This window comes from Manacus candei, unplaced genomic scaffold (assembly GCF_025592945.1).
Source record: "Manacus candei isolate 608988 ecotype Guabito, Panama unplaced genomic scaffold, ASM2559294v1 h1tg000023l, whole genome shotgun sequence".
Taxonomy (NCBI): domain Eukaryota; kingdom Metazoa; phylum Chordata; class Aves; order Passeriformes; family Pipridae; genus Manacus; species Manacus candei.
The window spans coordinates 18,705,927-18,731,983 of NW_026138071.1; the positions used below are offsets into that span (position 1 = coordinate 18,705,927).

The 26,057-nt window shown below is 42.2% G+C and overlaps 2 protein-coding genes across 6 annotated transcripts in view; both read right to left on the reverse strand.

The window, feature by feature from the left end:
• The window catches only part of FAM117B (family with sequence similarity 117 member B), a 28,974-nt gene extending 24,393 nt beyond the window's left edge, over nucleotides 1-4,581 (reverse strand). Inside the window, exon 1 of one of the 2 annotated variants that reach the window (XM_051786866.1) lies at nucleotides 3,817-4,581. In XM_051786866.1, coding sequence (XP_051642826.1) covers nucleotides 3,817-4,357 — 541 coding nt within the window. In that variant the 5' untranslated portion in view covers nucleotides 4,358-4,581. The remainder of the gene's footprint in view (nucleotides 1-3,816) is intronic. The other variant, XM_051786867.1, reaches the window with a different exon arrangement.
• Nucleotides 4,582-11,736: 7,155 nt separating this feature from the next.
• The window catches only part of BMPR2 (bone morphogenetic protein receptor type 2), a 107,727-nt gene continuing 93,406 nt past the window's right edge, over nucleotides 11,737-26,057 (reverse strand). The window contains exons 11-14 of one of the 4 annotated variants that reach the window (XM_051786834.1): nucleotides 23,212-23,384; nucleotides 20,907-22,180; nucleotides 19,430-19,510; nucleotides 19,046-19,177 (exon numbers count right to left, since the gene is read on the reverse strand). In XM_051786834.1, the coding sequence (XP_051642794.1) occupies nucleotides 19,461-19,510; nucleotides 20,907-22,180; nucleotides 23,212-23,384 (1,497 nt within the window). In that variant the 3' untranslated portion in view covers nucleotides 19,046-19,177; nucleotides 19,430-19,460. Of the gene's footprint in view, nucleotides 19,181-19,429; nucleotides 19,511-20,906; nucleotides 22,181-23,211; nucleotides 23,385-26,057 lie in introns of all 4 variants that reach the window. The other 3 variants (XM_051786833.1, XM_051786832.1, XM_051786831.1) reach the window with 3 other exon arrangements.

The window sequence follows — 26,057 nt, forward strand, 5'->3', positions numbered from 1 at the left end:
CTGGCATCACAGCATACAGCTGACCTTTTTGTTCTCTTTTGGTCAGGGTTTTCCCTGGAAAGGACATTCATGGGATCTCTCTCAGGCACAGCTGGCAGAGCTGTCTCTTCCAAAAAGACAACTGATCTCTGGGGCTTCACCTACTTTTCACATTTCATTAAAACAACTTAACAGACTCAGAGCATTAAAACCAGATACACAGCCCAACTGTGTATACTCCTTTTGGAAGACAATCCTGGCTATTATCCTCACATAAATGTAAGAGAACTATTCACTAGTAACTCAAAATTGTCCCACTGTAGAAGAATGGCTGAATTAATGGTGTTTTACAAAATCAAACCTCAGAAAGCCCAAGATGTTCAAGTTACTTAATTCTAGTGAATGAAAACACATTTAATCTCAATAAAGTCACCTGAAGTGTTGGCCACAAGAAACCTACAAGTATGATGCTGCAAAAATGAATTCACTTTCTTTACACCTACCATTTGTAAAACAGCTTAAGTAAGCAAAGCAGGCATGTAATGGTACACAAAGCCTTCTATACTCTTATCCTACAGAACTTTCAGAACTGCTGCAAAACCTTGGTAATTAAGGTTGACAGGTATGCAGCTACTAATGTGTCACTCAAATTATTAAAATAAATCTATTCTACGGTGAAATTTAAGAGTTTAATGGAGTTCCTTTTCTTCCTCTCTACCAAGGAGTTCACATCTGACCTGTTTCAGACTTTATATACTATTATAACTATTTTCATAATTTCCTTTCACACAAGAACGCTTTAACATCGTGCTTTGACAGACTACTCTAAACAATCAGAGGTCGATTTAGTTCCAGATAAAACTAACCAATTTTTCTCCTTAATTTTAGAATGAGTTTAAATGTCCAATACAGTCCACTGGAATATACCAGAAAGTTCAGCATCCAGTAGAGAAATCTCTCACTACTTCAAGGCATTTAAAAGTAAACAATTGCTATGGCTCCAGTCTTGACCTTCTTGTTTACACAGCCTGGTACATTAAACCATTTTCTGAGTTGAGCAGTTGAACTCCTCTGAGATGATGTGCTTTATATAAGAACACAAATAATAAGATGCCATTAGATCTTCATTCAGTAAATAAACCAAGACAAACCCAACAATAAATAGGGAGCATACACATTTCACTATCTCACTTTGCAACAGTGTACTAGTAGGTCACAACAACAACCTCTAACAGCATGGTTTGCAGACAGGTAAAGAGGCATATGTGAAAACTGAACCAAAACTGGAGATTGCAGGACAGACATCACAGTGTAGAAATGAGGCCACACCAGTGATGGGAAGGACAGAGCACATTAACGTGCAATTAAAAGCTGAAGTCCTTGAACTAAGTACCAGAGACTGCAGAAAGTGAAAGTAAAAGACAAAAATGGGGTAGTAGCAAGATCTACGCTCCTGGTGATATTTGTGAGGAAGGAAAGTGGCAAGAAAAGCATGGAAAATTAGAAATTGTACAACAGAATCTTCTACTTGTAATTATCCCATAATCAACAGAAAATTCAGTTAAGCATTTCCGAATTAAGTTGCAATTCAGGTCAGAAAACTAGGACAAAAAAACCCAAACCAATAAAACCCACACCCAAAACCACAAAAGAAGCAAAAGAAGTAACATTTGCAAATTCACAAGTTGGGGTCCTCAAGTGTTCACAAAAACTACATTCAAAACTATTCAACTGCTTCCCAGAAAAGAAAATCTGTAAAACATGAAGTCTAAAGTACACAACTTGTATTTAGATACAACCAGTATCTAAGTTCAGAAGAAGCTATCATTTGTCTAACCTCAAGGTTCATTTTAATCTAAAAAAACATGGCTGCAGCTGAAGGAATCGACAAAAGCCACCATCAACAGAAAGCAAGAAACAGAAAAACCCAGGTTATTCTGCAGCAGATTCTGACTGATTCCCTCAAGTGGCCCATTTGGCTGCACAACCATTGCCTCCTTAGCAAAAAAAGTTCCACTTCCATGTTCTCAGCTACAGCTAAGTTTTCCAATTCACGCGAAGAAGAAATTTAAGTTAACTCGGTCTCTATCAAGCACTGGACTACACAAGACAAATGTTGAGCAATATTAAACAGTTTTAATTTGCATTTGGGGCTCATACAAGTACTGCTCAGAAATTTAAACACGTGGAAGCAATTAAATGGACACCACACTCCTGTTTTCACAAGTCTTGTAACAAGCTAGTGGAGTTATCTTAACATGGTAGATTGATCAAATTACTTGTTTCCTTCTATGTGCTAATTAATTTGCAGTAAAGAAGCCAACATGGTTTCAGCAGGCTTCTACAAAATGGCCAAAAGTGAAACTTTTCCACTATAAGTGGTCTGATGCATGCCTTTATTAAGAGTATTTGAACCTGGATCTCAAGGCTAGCCATCCTGTTCCTCGTTCTCCAGGTCAGGAGATTGCACCTAAGGCAAGAGTTCTATAAAGTTCACAGGATGAAGACAGGATTTTGTGATGTGTATAAAGTCTTTCAGATTACTGATTAACAAGAATCTCAAATGAAGAATACGCACATTTCTTGATCCAAAGCCTCAGAATATAATCTTAATAAAACCCTCGTTACTCTTATCTGGAAAACGGAAAACCTAATTCAGGACCTTATTAGGGCTCTCTTACACTACAGACAAGCAGGCACATAGTCATCTTGTACCAGCTGGTTAGGACTTCTAATTGGGCAGCATCATTGCCCAAGAGCCAGGATAGGAGAAAAGAAAAAACCCAACACGGTAGTCTGGTTACAATTAGTATTTTAGAAAAGGGGAGGAATATTAGGAGAAGTAGGATTGTTAGGAGGGTTGGTCCTAAATTTCTGCGTATACTACATATTACTAAACTTGTGTAGATTAGCACAGGCAATTTAATGATGAAAGAGTAGCTGTGAGCTTTAGTACCTCAAAAGTAACAGGTCTTTTCGAGATTTGAAGGCATGAACACAAAGCTTCACTCATGCATTCTTGAGTAAACTGTTATCCCAAGAAGAAAACGGGCTTACATATGTCAGCCTCTGTTAGCCTCAACTAGCTGCCACATATTGCTTGAATTCCAGCATTTCCAGTAAGAATTATTTAATTATTCAAAACCATTAAAAAGCAGTTTGCTACAAAATGTATGCCATCCCCACGGTATTTTCTATCTTCGCTATAGCACAAGCTTGTCATCACTCTCAAGCTCACACATCCTTCTGCAGGGTTCATGCTGAAAGTAACTACTAAGAGAGATACTGGATACTTTTTTCCTACGTCTCTGCCATGCCTACAGCACCAGTTAGTTCTCTAATCGCAAGCTGGCGAACACTGTTTGGATCAAAACCACCCACACCATCTGGCACGAGGTGCACAGAGAGGGGAGACGCGAAAGCTTCACAACAGCTACCAAAAACCAAATGCACCTTAAGCTTGTGCCCAAGTATCTGAAGCACATCCACACCATCGAACCCCTCTCATCTGCAAACCTGCGGCAGCACTCGCGGTACTCAGAGGAGCGGCCACAACCCCCCACATGGCACGCTTGGCTCTCTGTCCCTCTTCTGAGAGCCAGGACGGAACAGAGCGGCAACAAAAGCAACGAGCCCTTCCACGCACACACGGCCCCAAGCGCTGCCGCCGGCCAGGGAAGGGGCAGGACGGGCACCAGCCCGGGCACAGCCCCGTCCCTGCCTGTGCCCCGGGGCACGGCGCGCCCGGAGCCACCGCCGGCCTCAGCCCCGCTCCCCGCACCCGGCCCGGCCGCCCGGGACGTGCCTCGCCGCCGCCCCGGAGACCCCGGCGCTCACCTTTGCAAACGGGGGAGCTGGGGCTCTTCCTCTCGGGGGAGCTCCTGCCCGGCTCCGGCGACTGCCGCCGGTGGTGCCGGACCCTGCCCTCCGGCAGCGGGGGCACGGGCGATGAGCACGGCGAGGGCCCGCAGCCCGGCGGCGGCGGCGGGGGCGGCGGCGGCAGGTGGTGGTGCCGCGGGGGGCTGCCCCGCGCCCCGCCATGGCCACGCGTGGGGCTGCCCCGCGAGGAGGCGGCGGCGGCGGCGCTGCCCCCCGCTCCCCCCGGCGGGGCCGTGGCAGGGCCGCCGCGCCCGCCACTGCCGGGGGGCGCCGCGCGTGGGAGCCCCGCGCCCGGGCCGCCGCCGCTCCTCGTGGGGCTGCCATGTTGTTGCTGCTGCTGCTGCTGCTGCTTGAGCTGGAAGGGCACCGTGGCCCGCATGGGCTGGAGGCGGCTGCTCGCTCCCGCTCCGCCGCCGCCCGCCGCCGCCGCGCCGCCCGCCCCCGCCAGGGTGGTGGCGGGGGTCGGGGAGCCGCCGCACCTCACGCGCTGGTGGGACATTGTCCGTCGGGAGCCGTGGCTCGCGGAAGGCGGCCTGAGGTGGGGAAGGGGGGGAACGGAAGGGTGCGAGGCGTGGGCCGCTCCTCGCGGGGATCCAACGCCTCAGGCGGCGGCGGCGGCGGCGGCAGCGACGGCCACAGCCCCGTCCCAATCCCGCTGCGGGTCCCGTCCCCTCCGCGCCGCTGCGCCCGCAGCCTCCGTGCGCCTCATCAACAATAGTGCCCCGGCCGCGCGCCCCGCCCACCGAGCCCTCCCATTGGGCGCGGCGCCGCTCGGCTCGCGCAGCTACGGCGCGCCCATTGGCTGCGGGGCGCGCGCCTGAGTGGCCGGGCCCGCGCGGGGGGGCGGCGCGGGGGGGCCGCGCGCACTGAGTCGCACGCGGGCGGCGGCGGGGCCGCGCGCTGCCCCCGGCACGTGCCGCGGGGGGACCCCGGGAACAGCCTGGGAACAGCCCGGGAACACCCCGGGATCACCCCGGGAACAGCCCGGGACCCCTCGGGAACAGCCTGGGCAGGGCCCGCCCCGACCCCACCGCCCCCGCGCCAGGCTAGACCCCCATCCCGCCCCCGGGGTGCAAGGACGAGCCCGAGGGTCCCCGCGACCGCCGCTCGGCTCCCCGCGTCCCGCCGGGGTGCCCGCGGACACGTGGAATGCTGGACGCCGGCAGGGGTGGTGGCTGCGGCTCACCCGTGCCTCGGTCCCGTTCCAAGGGACCATTATTCCTATTCTGCTCCATTATCCCTAGCCCTAGGTGCACTCCAGGAGAGGACGGGGCTCCGCAGCGGTTTATCCAATCGCTTTGCCACCCGCTCGCCGTTACCAAGGATGGCACCAGGGACATGGGCAATATCCAGGCAGACTTGACCCCCTTTCCCCTTAATTGCTGTGTTTACTCTTTTCCCATTAGGTTAGATTAGTTGCATCTTCACTGCAATCTTTTAAAAATACTTGTGAACTGCTGGCATCCTCTTAACCCGATTTATACATCAGGACAGTGAATACATGCATGGAACAAGCCCTAGGTCATGTGTTTGGGGTATTTAAATGCAAGGTAAACACACGTTAGCACCCTTGAGAAAGAATCAATAAATCTTTTTTCTGTCTTTATTGCAATGCGAGTTCTGAGCTACCAGAACTTACCCAAATTCTTTTCAATATTGCTCTACAAGTTGCATGTTGCAATTGAATACCATTGCTATGATACAAATGGTGTGACAACAAATTACATATTGTTCTCTGTTCTTCAGCTTGGTTGAGCTTGGGTTTGGCTTTTTTTTCCCCTTTCCTTTCTCCTTCGCTGTTTCTGACTGAAGCCTACTTCACCTAAAAAGCCCCACTTCCCCCTTGAGGAGCTCCATCCATGTGCTGACAAGTTCAACAAACCTGAAAAGCAAGCCTATGATGTGCACAGGCCCTTCTCAAGGATGCCTGGACATTGGCCTACCTAAAGCCTCGAAGGTTAAAGCTCTTGTCAGAGCTGAGAGCTTTTTATGAGAGATCAGATTGGTGAAAGAGAACAGGACAGATGTGTTTCTACTGATGAGGTTGTTGAGAATTAAGCTCTTACATTCTGAATTAATCAATTTATTTTTAAATGCATTATTTACAGGTACTGTAAATACTAGTAATATGGCCTGAAGGAGAGCTGGATGGGTCAATCAGAACTGGCTACAAGAGGCTGTGCAGCAGCCAGTAGATTTGTGCAGCAGACTTTCATCCCTTGGACAATTTATCCTCCCCAGAAATATTGGGAAGCAGTATTTCCAAGTACTTGGAAGCAGTGTGCCATAAAGATACTTCCAAGGCATAAAATATTCTGGATGCATTCTTATTCCTGTTACTGTTTTGAAGAGGCCAAAAATGACAGGTATTGATTCGTATTTATTTTCATGATGCATGTTACGGAGTCAAGTCACGACTTTGAACGCAGAAGATACCTGTGACAATTATAGTGCTTCCCACATTATTGTCACACTGCAAAGATGACACTGCTCCACGCAGCTGCTGTGAGAATATAAAGCACAGCATTTATGTGTAGTGCTCATCAGCAGTTGTATCGCTCTACATGCAGCAGATGTGAGAGCTCAACATGTAAAGTCATGTACTCAGACCTAGTCAAACACCGTGTACTTAGTACGTTCATTTGTTTAAACTGTAACAAATGTGTTACAACAGGATTTTACTCCTACACCTTATGGAAATAATGGAAAGAGCTAAAGCAGGATTATGAACTTGAAAATAGTTTTGAAACTTCTTTTCAATTACAAAAAAATTCCTCAAACCAAAACCCCAGCCTCAAATAACTTGGATCCAGATTCCCCAGACTCTCCTTGTAGTTCACACCTCTCAAGCTCTGGGTTTTTTTCAGCCATCACCTTCCTTTCTGCCTGCAGACTTTGCCAAATGCTGTCCAGGCCAACTCTGAGCAATGCATTTCATACCGTTTCATGTGGAACCTTTTGGGCTGGGCTTCTTCAAATCCATGACACACTTACTCCGGCTTGGAGGCTCCCAGCACCCATCCAGAGTCCAACCAAAACGTGCTGCTTTCTAGTCAGTGTTGGGGGATTAAATCTAGGTATGGCAAACATCCCCCCTTACGTGCAAGGTGTTGGCTCTTTCTTAAAATATGGTGTGTGGTAGGTGCTGTAGATACAAACAATCAATCCAAAGGCTGGAAGTATATCAAGTGCCCTCAAGGGCAGATTGATCCAACACACAGAGCTGAGGAAACAAATCTGCAACCTGCTGAAAGTAGAGGTGTAAACAAGTCTGGGAACTGGTCAACTGAAAACTGGTCAACTGGTAACCTCAAATGAAAAGCAGAGTAACAAGAGTCAAAGGGGTTTAACCAAATTGATAGGACCAAATCCCTGTACTAACTGTACAGTTAGTAAAAAATCCAAGATTTAGGGAGTTTCCTTATACTAATGACTGAAAATGTCTAAGTAGTACTGCTCACTGATCATAACAATATATATGAAAAATGCTCTGTTAAAAAAATAGTAATAATAGTAAACCTTATAGAAAATTACTGTGCTTCAAGCAGCTTCAAATATGTTATTGTCTTATTCCAAAATTAAATAAAATGTAAAGCAGTACATGTAGAGGAGCAATCTACTGACTGAAATTGTTTTTTTAACTACGGTTGTTACAAGCAATATTGAAGGTTGAAAGACTAAAGATTCTGGGAGCCTAATCTAAACACTAGATTATGCCCCAGGATATTTCACTGTATTTCTCATCTCTCCCCTGCAGAGTGAGTTTGTTTTGCTTGTTTCTGTGGGTGTTCAACATCAAGTGGAGAAAAAGACATTTAAAAAAATAGGACAAATATAATAGAATTTGCTTTACACAGAACCTGTAAGAGCCTAGTTAATATTCTGGAATATCTGAGGGGATTTGAGAAGGCAAACAGATTGAAATAAGGTATTAAGGTTAAAAAAAATAAAAAACAACAGATGGGACTTTGGGCATAAATCAAACTCCATGCAATAAGCAAAATGCACTCCTGACACATTTTATGAAGTACAATCTTTAAGAAAAGTTGTCATAGAAATAACATCCAGAGGCTCCAGTGCCTCACTGGCATTAAGGTAACACATTTTTGACAAAGAAATCCAGTTCCTCAATGCAACACTTACCTGCAGCTTCAGGGACATTCCCACTGCACATTCCTGGCACACGTAATTACCTGGGAGAAGTACAAGGTTAATTTCTTTAGAAGCCAGTGTTAAGTTCACCTACAAGTGACATGTTTTTCCACACATACAGATCAGTTTTCCGAGCACGTGTTAAATGTCAGCAGCAACACTAAGCAAAAACCTTGTGGTGAGTGTCCAGCTGCTGAAGGAGAGGGGCAACTGGAATCCTGCTTGGTTCAGCGATGGGAACTCTTGCCAGCTGAGAGTGACTGGAACTCTTCCGGGACTGAGACGAGGGAAGAGAATGAGCAGCAGAAAAGGCCTGTTGTCCACCTCATTTGGGAATCTTTTTTCGGTAACGGTGAGAGAAGTGGCCTAGTTCATTTAAACAAGAGACAGTATAATCTCCCCTAGGTATCCTACAAGATGCTGAATGATAATTTGCACATGATTGCTCCCATTCCAACAATAAAACTTTGCTTCCTAAAAGGAACAGTCTCAGTTCATGGCTTGTGTAGGTAGATGGGAACTTCTGCTTGCCTGTGCCTTAAAAGCACATCTCACAATCACAGGGTGAAGTTCAAACACATGATTTAGTTGAATTCTGGCTTTCCAGAGGCAAACAATAAATAAAGTTAGCTGGCTTAATGGTGATTTTAAGCTAGCTGTTTCTGAGGCCTGATTCAAAATTGTTAACAGTCCTGTAAGAAAATTTTTGGCACGGCAACAGAAATACAGGTTCCCAATAAATTCTTTCCACCTCAGCAGAGATCCATCAAGGCCTCCCTCCTGCAGGAGATTCTCTGGTCACCCATACACACCTTAGCTGCACCAGTACAAGTGATGTGTGCAGCAGCAATGCCTGTCTCATGGGCTAGAGTCAGACCTACATCTTGCTACAATGATTTGTGTCAGATCTCATTTTTTAACTAACCCAGAGACCTGGAGGTGCTAGAAGTTACTCCTTACAACAGGGCTCAATTATTACCTTTCCTATAAGAGGGAAGGGGAAGGAGGAGGGGGAGAAAGAGGAAGAAAGGGAGAGAGATTGAGAAAACAGGTATAATTTCAGTATTACAGCAGACTGGCAAAACAGCAGTCACCGCAAAGCACACAGACCAACCGTCAGGAAGGGAACCAGGAACAGAGCACGAGCTCAACCTCGCTTCCCTTGCACCATAAAAGTACATTATGAAAACTGTATTTCTGGTCATTCTGATTAAGAAATCTGATATCTTGTGGCATGAACTTCTCCCAAACAAAGGTTGTAGCAAGCGAAAGAGGAAAGCACAAAAGGCTGTGCCATTCCTAGGAACTGCTTGCAGGCCTGTTACAAGCAGTGGCACCAGTAAAACGAGCTGTACAACCTCTGTACTCTCTTTATCACAATGCCCTACGCTATCCTTTCCTGTTAGCACTTGGCAGGAACAACAAAGAAATTGGGCCAAAGAAAAATGCTGAGTTCTACTGTGTTATGGAAACCTGAAACAAGTATCTCTACCCCCCTCCATGCTTTCTCCTTCCTCAAATCTACCTCATGCACTTGAGACTCTGCCCACTGCCTTTGGCCCATTATCTGCCCAAACCATGCCTGCTCTCTGCTGACTCTATGTCCTCATTCTCAAAAGGTGCTTGGACTGTGATAGAGAGTGCTGGGAAGCTCCTGTCCTTCCTACTGGGAATTGAAATGCACCTGGATCAGGTGTTTCCAACCTTTCTCAATATTTGCATCCTTAACATTTTTCCATTGCCCATGCGAGAAATGCCATTTGCTCAGACACTGCATAGTAAATACAGACTTGCTTTCCTTAATCACCTCCCACAGACCAGCTGTCCTCAGCCAGCCTTATTTGTTGTCTTTTACAAAGAGGCATGAGTGATCCCCAAAGCATGACTTCGGCTCAGATCACATTTGTGGATTTCTCACAGACTTCCCCTGTGGTACTGAGAGCTGAAAGAAGATCCCCTGACATAAAAGCAGAATACCAAAGTGTGCCATTTAAATTCCAGGAATCAAAACGTTTCAACTCCTCATTGGATGGAGAATGACAACCTTTCAGGCTAACATGAAAAGCTGAATTTATACAGACACTAACATTTTGCTATAGGTTAGTTTTCCTGCCTGTGGAAAATTAACCTTCTTATCCAAGAGAATGTGCTTTGGGTCATGGTAGCGAGCAGATGTCTATAATCTCCTGCACGTGGAGAATTTCCATAACATCAGAATTAGCAAGAAGCAAATGGGGGAAAAAAACCCTGAATGGAAACAAATGGAAGACTGACGTGGCTGTGTTCCACAAAGTACGTTCTGCAGCTGCATCACTGCTCTGGAACAAAGGGCAATATAATTATTGTTGTTTTACTTTCATTTCCCATTAGCAAAGCAAAAGCCAAATAAAAGTGGTTGTTATTTCTGCAGGAGAGAGCTGGCAGAGGTGAGCGTATGAGGTCACACAGGGAACACTATGAGGAGGCTACTTCTTAGCCCTGAGTAGCTCATGCACCCAGTGAAAAATATCAGCAAAATTCACCAGTTTGTTACTGCAGGGCTGAGTCAAGGCTTCTCAGGTGCCCCGAGGACAAGGCTCAGCCACACCTGCTGGGGTAGGGCAGGACTTGGCTGCTCTTACTGTCAGCAAAGAACGATAATTGCTTTTGGGGACATGTCTGCTCCTTTTGTTATGCTGGCCCCCACTCTCAGTGTGCCTCCTGCTTGCAGGGGAAGCAGGGTTTGCCATAGCCCCTTCCTGCAGCCAGGGGTTTCTAGGTTCACTGTGTTGCTGATGCCTGAAACAAATATCATCCACCATACTTGTGGGGCTGAGGTGATTTGCCATACAGGCAGATACTTAAACACACACTACTTGCCTCAGTTTGTTTCTTCCTCCTTATTTATGACAGCAAGAAATGAAGCTCCTTACTCTGTCTCCCTTCTTTCCTTGCATTTTGGAGTTAGTTCCTTGGCCACAGAAGTGTAAGACTTGTATCACTTTCCTTTTTTGCCTGCAAAAATCACCACTGTGGATAGAGAAAAATAAATTAATAAGAATTAAGTGAGGAGGAGAGACAAAGCCAACAAAGCAACTAAGCTGCAGGATGGATCCCACCAATCTGTGTATAGTGGAAAGTGCCAGTTGGTGGAAATTTGCAGCATCCTTCTACTATCTTAATCCATCTCTTTTAGTTCTGCTGGATAGGAAGGCAGCTCTGGGCTGAAAAAGCTCCTGCTTGTAAGAATGCCAGGACATTGTCTCTTCATGGGGAGGAGAAAGTGCAATAGCTCACGTGGGAAGGATAAGGGGTTTCTCTTTTAATTCCTGTCCCACCTGCAGAGGTTGATCCTTGCTGTGTTCCTCCCACAAGCCTGGCTGCCATCAATCCTGTGCTCTCCCCAAGTGCCACTCAACCAAAACTGAAGGAGAAAACTATTCTCAGTTTAATGCCTCTTTCTCCTGTTTTTTCTGAGGGTTTTTGGGTTTCGTTTTTTTTTTTTTTTTTTGCATTTAAACACTTAGCAGGCAGATGAAGTGTGACAGGAGGTCATGCAAGGCCTGCTGCTTTGAAACACCTATAAAACTGTATCCAGTTCCAATACAAACACCTGAGCTCACTGATCAGTGAGAAAGGGTAGAGAAGTGAGCAGAGGCACTGCATTACTGCAACCCTCTCATTCCTGGGAGCGTATCTTATTACTCGTGGCCAATAATAAAGTGAAAAATGCACAAAAGACAGTGCTTTTTGTCATTAATATGATCTTTAATAAATGGAATAATGCACCATTTTACAGCAAGCCTTTTCTTTGAGGCCTAAAGAATAGCCTTTTAAATGTTCTTATCCAATGTCTCTGTATCAATACAATCTCTTTATTTAGGTTTATATATAACAAAACAATTCTTACAAGTATTCATAGAAAACTCTGTAGTGGCTTTAACAATGTCAGCTTTCATAGTGGCATCCACAGATGATTAAAAAACAAAAATTAGCTTTTTATTTCATACTCACACTGTTCCATGAAACACAACTTATACAGCATAGCAAGGGTATTGGGCAGCTTATACAAAAGAAATAACTGAAAGCAATTATTTATAAATTCATACATGATATTTCCTCAGTGTTTGAGAGGAAAACCAAAAATACCCGTTAACAAAAGGGTTCTGATGAGACTCCATAGTCAAGGATTTCTCCCCCTCTTCCCCCAGAAAAGCTCGCTCAGAAAGTAATGCTCTCTTTACAGTCTTTCATAAGGAAAATGGCAGTTTCACATCTCCATATTTCAGCTTCTACAGAAGACCAAACCCTAGGAATCGGTCCTTGCCATGTTCATTTTCCTCTTATACTGCATTTAGGGGGGAAAATAATCAACAGCAATGGTAAAATATGATTCCAGCTTATATAGATGTGAATAGAGCACGCTTTCCTCTAGAGACAAAAAGCAGACAAGAAACACTACATACAAACCGTTTTAAATACATTTCAACAGCGTGAAAGAGAGAGTAGAGTCACCAATCAGGAAATTCAAAAGTGACAAATGAGTCAGCTATAACTTGGACTTGCCTGTTTGTTCCTGTGACTTCTTACAAACTACAGAATCACGAACTATTTTCTTTTCTTTCTGAATAAACAAGACTGAAGTGTGATACTTCATGATACAGTTCTGAAGCACAAAAAAAAAAAAAAAACAGAATCAAGTGCTCTAGAAATAAACCTCACACATTTTTGCTGTCTTAAAAAACAAGCGAGTGGGCTATAAAAATTGACTTTAGGGAGACCTTGCAACTAGGAAGTTATAAAGGCTAATTATTTCTGCTTTAAAATAGTTACCAGGCGAGATGCTGTGCCCTGGGTGGGTGCACGCTCCTGTGATACATCTGCAGAAGTCTGCGAAGACTGGGAATAAATCCTTCCTTCGTGTGGCAGTTACTGCACTGTTGAGCATGGTGTGTGCATTGAAGGTAACCAACTGAATGACTTGCAAATTTAAACAGTTGCTGATCGATAGGCTTTTAAAAATATCTGATAATTACATTATTAATTAACATAACTCCAACTAGTTCCTGATTATTATGCACATGTGTATATTAAACCACAGTGAAATAAATAGAGATGGCCATAAGAAGTAATTGGTGTTAGTAATGCACCACTAAAAGAGACCTGTGTGGAGCCCAGATACACATTAAAGGAATTGGCGTAAATGAGAACTTATCTTGAAACCTTCCATTCCCACTGCCCCGATGCAGTTTCACTCCTGGACCATAACCACAGCTGCACTGTGCCGACCCCGCCCCACAGCCTGGACACCCCACCAGCAAACACCCAGCAAGGCATCCGGAGCCAGGGCTCCACATTCCACATCAGCTTTCCCAGGGCTAATCCTCCCAAGGAGTGTTTAACACCACAGCCAGCAGGACACACCCCTCCTTTGCCCATATCAACAGCAGACTCCTCTTTGATTCCAAGGGCACCTGGCTCAACCGTGAGCCAGTCAGGTGCCGATTCCCTCGGATACAACTGTGCCAATAATGATACTCATCTGGATTTGCAGGAGCACCTACATCTGTTATCTGCAGAAATGAAAGTTCTCCTACCAATTTTACTCAGTGCAGAAGAAACCTCAAAATGAGAAATCTGATTTGTCACTATTTCACATCAAAACTGAACCCACTTGGGAGGTGGGTGAGATCAAAAAGGGATGTATTTCTACAGCTACAGTTTTATATGACAATATAGAAGCTTAAAATGTAATTGGATTTAATGGACTAAAACACTATGTTTAAATAGCAACCACACACATAACTATAGCTACTACATAAAAAAGCCTTGTAAAAATTATGTGTTAAGTGTTCTGGGTTATTTTTTGATCTTTAAGAGAGGTACCTTAAATTACTCAGCTTCACATAAAACTTGTCATGTGCATTCCCAGGTTTCTCTCCCTCTCATAAATCCATTCCACCTAAACAATTAGTGACAAGTCTGTCATGGGAGATCTTGAACTACTGGACTGTATGTCACAGTCTGATCCTGACTTTACTGTGATGCACTAAAGACAATTTTAAAATGGTATATGAAAAAAAAATATATTTGCTACCAGTGCTACCATCTGATGCTGTAACTCATGCACAACATACATATATGCATCTAAATACATAAGGAGTTTACATAAAAATATATATATCTGGCTTCACTGCAATATGTATAGTTTTCATTGATGAAAGGCTTAAAGTTAACAAAAAATAATGAGCACATTTTAAAAAGGAGGTTAACATATTTACCTGTTAAAATGGGTACTGGCAGACCAGACAGAAAAGTTCAAATAATCCAAATTCATGCAAAATACCAAACTGCCCAGCCTATAATCAGACTTTCATAGACGAATCAATCCAATTTCAATTTACTTTGATGAGCTGCTACAAATTTTCCAGTTAGGCATCAGGTCATGTATATGCTACTGTGCTTGGCAATTACTATTGAAACCAGCCTTTTTCAGCAATGCAAACTGCCATCATTTTTATACAAGTAAAAATTACAGCATAATTAATGTCTCCTGCACTGATTAAATATGTGAACTTTAAAATTCTCTCTAATTAGGCTGGAAACGTCCATAGTAACATTTTAACAGCAGAATGACTATGAACTTCTGAATATTTTTCATGAAAGAAAATGATAATCTGCACATAGATGTAGTAATGTTAAGTAGAGGTTTTTTAATGTTTAAAAAAGGAATATCATTACAGAAAAATGCACTGAACCTACAGCATATATAATGTATACATATATATTTTTTTAAAGTAAGAATTCATTGTTACTGAATTTGGGCCAATAATCTATTCCATACAATTAAAGAACTTCCTTATTCTCCTGAGGCAGATAGGATTACAGATTTCTTCTAGAGAAAGTTTACAGGTGGGAGGATACGTACTTTCTAAACATTATTTACGAGGTGAGGTTTTTTTGTTGCTTGTTTCCTGAAACTTGCCAGGATCTATCTTGCATTGTTTTGTGCCCAGTGCACTGAAAAAATCAAAATGTGTTGCCTTTGAAAATTGGGTAGTTTTCTATAGGAAAACAGGACACAAATGGGCAGCACTAAAAAAGCAAAACACAAATGGAAATGTTGTTTGTTTCTGAGAATATTCTAATTATGACACTATCAGATGGTTTTAAGTTAGGAATCCCTTTGTTTTAGCTGTGCAGTTTAAGTGCATCTTGGAGCTTCACGAAAGGCCTTGTTAATACCAGCTGTTTAGCACATGAAGCTATTAAGCATTATAAGCAAATTTAGGGAAAGTGTTGCAAATAACATGACTGGTAAATATCAATTTAGTAGGAAATAGATCTGTCTGTGAGGCATGTCTGGTCAAATGATTAGAGTTCACACTCTAAAAACCATGTTATGTTGGTGACTATCTTTACTGTAGGAAACAGAACAAGAGGCAATGCATTAACCTAAGCAACTCTTCTGGCTTCGTTTTCTGTAACCAGTAAGATTTTGGATTTTGTCTTATATATACAAACATCACAAATGTTTGCTCTATCATTTTACTTGAATTATGTGTTTTAAATTACCATAACAAATATTCTACTGTTGCCTATTTGACACAATTCATAGGTATTTACACTATCATTCTATTTTTGTTTGCTATATTTATCTTGTCTGCAATATGCATGAGAAACTAATAGAAAATTATCAGCTTTTATCATTATCCTTTTTTTGTCTTAAAACACAAACAAATAAAAACAAAATCAAAAAGTACAAGGAAATAAATCACATTTGTCTCCCTTGTTTATAGTACATTTAATCAACCGTCCCTGTGTTTGGTCTGTAGAATTCTCTCTCTTACATGTATTTTATTTGCTTAAGGATGATTCCCTGTAGTATGAGACACAATCCATTATCATTTAATTTACAGAGAAAGTACTCTGTGGAGATTGGATTATGTGCTGTGAGCAAAAAAAAAAAAAAGGGCATTACTAAATTAAGCATTAAAACCAAACTGCTAATCTGGTCTCATCTAGCTGTGCAGAATTACAATATTTTGGTACCTGCTTAAGAGTTTGTTTTGACTGACATTTAAAAATAAATAGTTTTTCCTCTATTTAATCGATAGGGTATTCTGTGATAAAGTACATTTTTCTATCACACTGCAAATTATATTTATCCATGGTAGATTGCAAAGCCGATACTTGCTAATAATTCATCCCAGAGGCATACAAATAGTAGGAATAGATAAAAGGGGGGAAAAAAAGCATTGTTTGCTTTAAGAATGTTCAAGGAAAACTGCAGAACACTTTCATCTGGTATTAAAATGATTTTGATTGCATTGATCACAAAAAAGTTGGATTTCTTACAAAGGCTTGGCCTGCAAAGAAAGGCTAGAGAAGACGGGTGCAAATCTGTCTTAGCAAAAAGAAGCAGCAGTCAGAGAAGTAACTTTTCTCTCCCCAGAGTGTTTTGAGTTAGACAAGAGAGTCCTAAATACTCTTTTCAGCCCATATTCTGAAATGCTGATGGATGATACATGCAAAGCAAAGCAAAAGTCGCTGGGAAAGGAGTGAAGAATCTTCAATACACGTTACAGCGCTCACCACTAAACACAGAACACTTCAAATGGAGACTCAAAGGAGGCCAGAAGAGAAGAAAACCACAGTGAGTATTATGAAGAGAATGCTAGAAATTCTGATTCAGGTCTTGAAACCCAGCTGAGCAACTGGCAGGTTTTCAACATCTGGGATGTGAGACTGCAGCAGATGGGAAGCTGGAGAGTGAATTAGAAGTCAAACCAGAGGAAGGCTGTATTTTTGAAGAGGGGAGATATAGCTGTGTATTTATACAGGGGGATAACATAATTACGCCTCAGAGATGAGAGGTACTATTTGAACTGGAGCTTAAAGAACATCAGGAGCCTGAAACGTGCCTCTTGGCTTGTATTTCTACAACTACACTTAATCAAAGTCTGGATTTATAGAGCTATCTCTTGGAGATATCTAGGAGAATCTAAGAAATGTTAAGAAGCGTTACAAGAGAAAATCATAGCAATCAAGCACAAACAAGGGATTTTGGGGAACAGCAAGAATCAGATGCAGCAAGGCATGTATTAGGCTACTTGTATCATCAGATATAGAAGAACAAGGTTGGCAAAGTTTACCTCAGGGGGAAAAAGTAATAAAACAGCAAGGAAACAAATGAGCTTAAAAGCAGAGAGCATCTGTTTCAGTCATCTGAAAGGAGACAGGGTAAGGGAGGCAATTGTTTGCTGCCAGCATCCTGCCACAGGAATCTGGCAGGCTGACTGAATTGATTTTCTTTCTTTGAACATCACCAGTTTTCAGATAAAGTGATAAAACTTTACTTGGTACCAAAGACTCATGTCTTTTTCATCTAAATAGTTTTTACTGAAGTGTTTTCAATCAGAAAGAATATTTCTCAGGTGGAAGGAGGTCCAGACTAATAAGGAAATTAATTTTCTTTCAGTAGACAGTAAAACCAATCATTCCAAAAAAGAGGTAAGGTTTACTTGAGATGGTGAAAAAAGCAATTTATCTCAATAGATAATACATTCACTGACAGCTAAAATCAATGTGCATACAAACTGAAAGAAGGGACTACGCAGAGGGAAAAAAAATCCCCAACCCTCCCCTGCAAACACCCATGAATTTTAAAAGCATGCAATAAATTTTAACACGATGAATGAGGGGCTCTCTAAAAACTCTGAAGGGAGGACGAGTTTCAACTCAACTTGGCAACAAGAGTCAATTAGGATGCACCCACCTGCATAGGCAGTTAGGTTGATTTTACCTCAGACTGTAGGTAGGTTAATCAGGCAGGATTTCTGACTCATCACACAACTGCTTTGTGCCAAGTAAGATTCATGATTTTTTTCTCTGTGTAAACAAAGTACGTTCACAACCTATCTTCACTCGAGCTTTTAAGTACGACAGTTATTAATATTTCTGAATAAAATGTATTTTCCAATGTACATCATTAGTGATCTAAATAAGGGTTTACATAAATACAGGGGGTAAAACTGCACACAAAATAAAATGGAAAAAATGGCTGACATTGTTTCCTTACATTTGTTCACCATTTTGTTATTCAGAACTTCACAGGCTGACATCTACTACTATATAAAGGAAACACATTTTGATTTGGAAGGATCAAAGAAAAGGTACAGAGCTCAGATTTTTTTTTTGTTCCTTTTTAAAAGCCCTTTCAAGTTGGGGAAAATTCATGCATTGTGACCTCTCAGCACAATGTGATATAGGCAGCTGCTTCAAGCTGGCTACAATGTGCAAAGTTCACTGTCATGACCGGCTGACTGCTCAACTGTCAGGGAAAAATTAACAGATACAAAAATGGGAACATGTGGCAGTTTTAGAAACACACTTTTCAATAAAGCAAACCATGAACTATAGACTATTGCACATTTCAACATGACACAAGAAAAATAAGGGGTTCAAAAGAGAATACACTTTGTAACATAGAAATATACAGACTAGCTTGTGCACAGAAATCAAAACATGGTTACAAGACACCACTGCAGTCAAACCTGTCTTATAGTCTGCTTATGATCTTAGTGACCTTAAGAAACTGGTCCAAACTGATTATCAGCAATACTTTTTTTTGTTACTTTTTTTTTAAAAAAATATTTTGAGACCACATTTTTGATACACATATATATATTCCGTGGTCAAAACAGACAGACTTAACTTTAGCGATACTAAATAAAAGTGCAAAAACGTTCAAAAAATAAAACAAAATAAAAAAATATGGAAGCATAAGCTAAAAATTTTCTGCATAGCTGAAATCTATTTAAAGCGAGTCCTTGGTAGGGGGTGCTGACAGGAGGAGAAAGCAGTTTTTTTAGAATGTCTTCTGCATGTTTGTTTCAAATAATGCAAAAAAAAGGTCATTTGTCGGCTTTTAAAGTATCTCACAGGCAGTTCACTCCTGCGTCCTTAGATACCATTGTGGTGGCAGTGCCTCCCTCTGCAAGGTAAACGGCAGTGCTGGATTTGGGGGGGGCTGCCTGGTCGCTGCCGTTGTTGTTGACCTCGCAGTGCAGAGGCTCGGTGGAGATGACCCACGTCGAAGGACGCCACCGCTTCAGGGAGTAGGGAGTTTTCACGCGTTTCTTGATCTTTTCTCCTGAGCCCGATCTGCCATCCTGTGAGGAGTCACCTACTGAAGGAAAAGAGAAAAAAAAAAAAACAAAAACAAAAAAACCAGAGTAGAAAACAGTTTTATGAGGAAGGTGAGATTAGATTGGAGTCCAAGGTTGTCACTTATGTGAAACAGGACAAAATCTTATCACACAGAAGCAACTGTGTGGCAGAGGCATGACAGGTATATCAACTGCAACAGCTGCCATTAAAACAGGGGTCAGGTTCTGTTCTCTGTCAGAAATTACTTCAGTGAAGTAATTTGTGTTACCTGGAACGCACATTGGCATCAAACAGGAGAATCAGCATTTGACATTTGAGGGGCTTTTGCAATCATAGTATCTTATATTACCTGTAATGGGAGGTACAAAAGAATGTTGCTACCAAAGGACAGCAAAGGCTAGAATTCTAATAGCGTAATTAAACTTTAGATCCCCTAATCCTACTTCACTTGGCAAAACATTTCACCTGAATACAAAATGGTCCATTCTCTGCTAAGATCCTAAGTCAGGATTTGGAATGTTGGGTTGCAAACCCAACTTTAATCGTGATAAAACTTCCCAGTAAAAATCTGATTGTTAAAAAAAACCTTTATACAACCCTTTCTTTTAACTTAACCATCAATTAAAGAAATTTACTGCAATAATCTTTTTTCTTTACCTCAATAAGATTTCAAATCATGTCAATGTGTTAAGGCAAAAATAAGGTTTCCTACTTAAAAGGAAGGCTTAAACATTCCACTGCTGAATATTCAACTACATTTCTTGAAAGATATGTGATATGTTCTGGTTTGGTTTTAAATCTTTTATTTCCAAAGGTGCTGGCACCTCAGTTTATTTCGCTAGTATCACAGCATCTGTCTAAACATAGTCAAGAGATTTGCAAGCACCTTTCAAAGACTGATGTGCCTTCTGGAAATATATATTCTCTTTAAAATGTAGAGCAGGAGGCCTTTCCAACAGCTCATACAAGCTCAAAGTCAAACACAAAGGAGGGACCTAACTTAACTGTAACTATATGATTACATTCTTATCATAAAAAGGAGAGTCCCATTGTAACCTCTTAGATATTTGGCCATAAAAATCTTAAGGTAGTTATTCTGAAACGGTCTATTAAAATTCATTCCTTCTCTAACTACTTTGATTAATTTTTAATATGTACATGGTAAACTGATGAAGAATTGCTATAATTTTTGGAGCTCAAATAACAAAAAAGACAACACCCGACCCTTCATCAAGGGCTCATCTGGGCTAATACAGTAAAATCAATTGCTTTGAAAGTAATGAAGTATATAAGTAGTTATTATTAATACATTATTTTAATCAATGCATCTTAGAGATGACTACTCCTAGGAGAATGGGGGAAAATAAGGGAAAAAAAGTATAATGTGCCCCTGCAGAAAGGAATAGGAAGCTTTTTCAATACAATTTGCAGCTGCCAAGGTAGGGGCCTTGCAAGGAATTACAAAAGTTAACCTAGAGTCAAGAGCAGATGGATTAGAAAGGGACACATTCATTCTTTATATGTGGAAGGAAGATAGTGATCTAATGTGCTGGAAATGATGGAGACAGGACTTTATCAAAACGACTGAAATTGTGCTGACCCCAGAGATTAAATTTATATAGGATTTAGTAAGTATGCTTTGAGGAGGGACAGGAGAGATGGAAGGAATTTCTATTCAAGCAGATATATATAGTTACTAAGCAAAAAAGTGTCAGAGAAACTGTTCAAGTCCTGTAGGCACTTACACTGCATACTACTGCTATCCAAACTATTTGTAGCTGACAGATCCAGCGAATTAGGCCTCTGTGCTCTTCTAGTCTGGGTCTGCCCAGGATTTCTCACTACATTCTGGACACTGGCCGTTGCTGTGTCTGGACACGGATTACTGTTGTTGTTATTGGCATTTGTTCGGCCGTTATCCAGTGGTCGCTCCCTCCTGTCTACGAGGCGGTCCAGAACACCTTCATCGTGGCCAACCTGCTGCTCCCGCCTCAACAAGGGTTCGTGCTCATCAGGGCTTGAATTAATATTCAGCCGACTATCCTCTCCACTGAACTGGTTCTGAAGCATTTCCTGGGCCCTCTGTGCTACTGAGCTGGTTGTCTGGCCAGACGGCACCGTGCCATTGGCATACTGGGTGGTGCCAGCATGAGAGTTTATGCCGTGGCCTCTCCCAGCCACTCCATTCATGGTGACTGTCACGACGTGAGGCTCTGCAGCATTGATAGTGTTCATCTTGGCAACGCCTGTTTCCACTTGCTTCAAGTTTGATTTGTGCTTGCCACCAAATTTTAAGCGTGGCTCCTTTGTTGAATTTTTGGTGTTTAGGGGGAGGCTAGTAGGCCTCTTCGGAAGGTTCTGTTGCTTGGGTAGAGGATAGACCTGAGCAGATGGGACATCCGGAATCAAACATGCTTGACCATTGGCAGCTTGTGTGAAGTCCTGTTGTCCTGTCACCTCTACTGCAAGCTTTATCAGTGGATAAAGTAAGCTGGAACTAGTGCTGCTGAGTGGATCTGGCCCACTAAACTGCTTAAGTGAATGTTCCATCAGATTCTCATCAGAGCTTTCTTTCAGGTTCTTATCCACTTCTTTTGGATCCAATTTATTTGTCTCCAAGTCCTCCTCTGTTAGCTGCAGGCAAACAGGGGTGGGCCCACCTGGCTGCATGACATTTGTAGTATGTAAGTTTGTTTCATCTGAGTAAGGCATTTCGGATATGGTGGTCATGCCAGTGCTAGGAGTGAGGCCAGTTGTATTGGTGGTGGTAGTATTGGTGGACAGACTGGTGACACTTGTCTCAGGACTAGGAATGCGAGCTTGTGCCTGTTGCCGCTCGTAGTTAATGGAATTTCTATTCTTTTCGCCTGAAGTCAACGGCGTAGTGGACATTGAATGTTCAGAAGAAATGTTCTTCACTATGCTGTCAGTGTGGTGGATTGAATCTTCAATGTAGGAAGAGGAAGAGTAATCTGGGTATGGCCTTATCTTTGATACACGTCGATGATGTGACAGATTCCTTTAAGAAAAAATAAGGGATGTTAAGATCATATATGTAAAAATCACCTCACGTTATAAAGCCTCTCATTTAAGAGAGATGATATTTCAGTAACTTCCTTGAAAAATCCTGGGTAGCAGAAAATTGGTTTTACTAGGGCAAAATTTCATCATGGATGTTATTTACTAAGAGAACGGTTATTTTCTTCTATTTGTCCAATATGTCGTTTGTCTAGTTGACTGCTAAGGTACCACTCTAGATGTAGAGACATGACACTAGAGGAGTCAACAAGAACTCAACAGACAAGACCAAGAAAGCAATGCTGGGAAGAAGTCAAAAGGTCCTACGCCATGAAAACTCTACTATTTTAACCATTTAGATACTCTACGATTTGAACATAATTTTTTTCCGTGACAATAAACACTGCAATATACAGCAACATTACTCTTCTCTCAAATCCAGATTTCTAGCACGTACTATTAAGCACTAATGTCAGTTCTGCAAATTCTTGCTCCCTGTGGATCATATATAAGCAGAGAACGTACAGCACTTTTCTCCCTGGGGTCAGAATAACGATGCCTTAAACAATGGCCCTGTGGTTCTTTAATTGAAAAACTGCAGGTTTGAGACTCTGTAATTTCCTGAACTCAAACTGACTGCGAATTCAGTTTTTAGTACAACACTTTAAACAGAAGTTTTATGCATCATTTAGCAAGTGTCCTTAAAGACAATTCCCTTCATCACTCCATATCGTTGCAAGCCTGCTGAGACAGTTTGCCTAAGCTCGGTTTAAAAGGCCCCGCAGTGAGAAGTACAGTTGTTGGGATAAAAGGTGCCTGAATTCCAGGGACACATACAGAGATCTTAAGAACACAAGCAATCAGGACCATGTCACACAATACCCACATGTAGACTAGCTCACGTAACACACCCCCACGTCCCAAGTCCAGAGATGTTAAGCCAGCAGCAAGCTGCAGCTTCCCTCCTGGAGCAAGCTGAGCACTGCATTGGGCATTTGCTGCTGACTAAACCAAAGTGTATTCTCTTCTTACCGCTCATTTTGCATGGCAGTTGACATAGGGTTGACTGTTGGACTAACTGATTTATTCCTCTCCCAGATCATCATGAGTTCTGCCATTCTTTCCTCAGCACACTGTGCTGTTAGTCGAGCCTCAGCATCTTGATCCCAGCAGTCTTCAATCGTTTCTTTAAGTGACCTCACAGCCTGCCAGAAGACAAAAATCCTTTATCTTAAATTATTTCCCCTTTATATTGTGCTTCTAATTTACTGTTTTATGGCAGCACTCTGCATGCATGAAAACAGTCGCAAGCTGGTAGGAAAGAGAAACAGAAGACACACGATTTCATTCAAAGCTAGTTTAACCTAATAACTGCAATATGCATGACTAGTATTATCATACCTCACACACACACCAACTGGAAGACAATTATTTAGGAAAAGCTCCATTCACCAGTGTCCATACAACCTCCAGCCAGCCCTCTGAGGTATGCATGCTCAGCTTATTCTCCTTGCCTTATGAGAGCTGTGTACTAAGGATTTCTGATATTCTGGAAATGCTGTCATTGTTTCCCTCACAGTTCTGCTAATGGTCACTGTCTCGCTCCTCTGCACTATATGCAAACAACACAGCCGTGCCCATTTCATTGTGCTTTTCTTCCTCAGTTCACCACTGTAGCATCCAAATGCCTCATAAGTATCAGTGAATTTGTCTGCGCCATGGGAGGAGATTATTGCTGCACTTGTTTTACAGATGGAGAAACAGAAACACACACACATTCCTGGCATCACACTGCGGGATGAACTGTACAGTCAGGATTAGAGCTCAAGACCTCCAAAACATGCTGCCATATGCTCAGAGAACTGGAGAGGAAACAACTGAAATTATGAGCACTGAACAATTCTGCTTCCACTGCATCTGGAGTACAAAAGCCAGGCAGACATTAATGGGCCCCTGCTGCCAATCTATGGCCCATGAAGAGGATCTGGTTTGCCAGAACATCTCATGTCTACAGCCAAGCTTTAACCTCTCCAGTGCCAAGGACTGTGCATAATCCCAGCTGGGCACTATGGCATTCAGTGGGTCCTGCTGGCTGCCTCTGTGCCAGAACTGCCTTGTGCCCTTCTGGCAGTGAAAGCCTGGACTGGCTCTGCATGTGAGCCAAGAGCTCCTCACCCACCGAGCGGGCTCCTGGCACCGCCTGCATCTGGCAAGTCACTGCTGCTTAGCAATGCAGCCATGGCTGCACTGCTGGGGATGAGCTCCCCCACAAGCAAACCTTTTATCTCCCTTCCCACAGCAGACCACAGAGGAGCTAAGCAACCACCCTCCCCTTAGCTGAGGGACATGAGTCTAAAAGCACCTGCAGGCACAAGGACCTGGATCTGTTTTCTCTCCCACAATAAAATGCCTTCAATTCAGCTTTTAGGACTTGATTTCGTCACAGTTTAGACTAAATATTTAAGTCAGTGGACACTCTAATCTCCTGCCTTGTCTCCTTGCAAGACTCTCCCCTACTACCAGTAGTAAATTCAACCAGTGCTTAATTTCAAATTGTATCTCCTCTGGTAGACCCTTTTCTTTTGATGTTGTAAGGATCATGAAAAGAACATAATAATGACTGTAGAGATAGCTAACAAAACTGAACTTCTAGAGCTTCACATTTACCACAATGTGTTTTCTATTAATTTCAGGTTCAAAGACCACTATACCAAAATGCACTATTTAGAAGTTCTAGCATTCATCAAAAAAAATAGAAGGGACCAGAAATCTGCATTATTCTATTATTCTCTTAATATCCTTCAGCGCTGACCTTTGAAGTCAAGCTCAGATCCCACTTTGGCAAGTGAGACAAGAATGCTGTAATGTCTCAACACAGTTTATAGCCCTTGAATTATTTTACACAAACCATCTGCTCAGATTGTTGATTTACACTGTGAAAAACAATACTGCTAATCAAGGTCCGTAACATAACACATATAGTGCAAGAAGTAGACTGAGACTGCATATATAACCACAAATACAGCATTCCACATCTTTTGAGTGCCTTAATTATGTGACCTAAAAAATAAAACATTGCTTTTTATTTTTATTTCTCAAATGAAAAGGACAAACACATTTCTTTAATATATGAATTTGCATGAAAGTGTTATAACCCAACATGTCAGCACTGCTTTAAACAACAGAAAAAAGTCTTTCCCCCCATGCATTAAATACAGGAGGTTAGGACCTGGGTCCAGGGTGAGGTTATCCGGAGCTTAGTTTTCTACATTACCTCCTCTAGAGTGCTCATTCAGATATTATTCTAGACTGGCACAGGGTGGAAGAAATTGTTTGATACACGAGAGAACTACAAATTATTTATTCTTCTTTTCTCTTAAAGCAATGATGTAGATCAATCCTTAGAGCTGGAGTTATAATCATCATAATTTTGATTTTTTGCAACAAAAAAAAAATAGTAGCAACACAAAGTGTGTCAGGCAGTTTAAATATGGGGATCATCTAATAATGCTGGAGTCTAACAGCTTGTAAGAACGTAACTAACATTTAAAATGGTAGTCTGCAAAACAGAAACCTTGAACTGTTTTAATTTTAACTGTCTTCAGAAACAGCTGTCAAGCTTGGTCCTTCCAACATTGCATTTGCCAACGTGGCTATAGTTAAAACAGTTGTTGTTTGATTTCCTATATCCTTTGGGCGTGGATTCCATTTTTTTCTCTTTGCTCCCCTGCCCCTGAGACTGGCTGGCCAAAACTGTGTTATTAAAGAACCCCTCTCGGAAGCTCCCGACGCATTCCAACATGTTTTACTGCAGTGCACCACTGGAGGCTACGCTCCTCTCTGAAAACGGTTCTGTACATATTTACAAGTACCAGCAC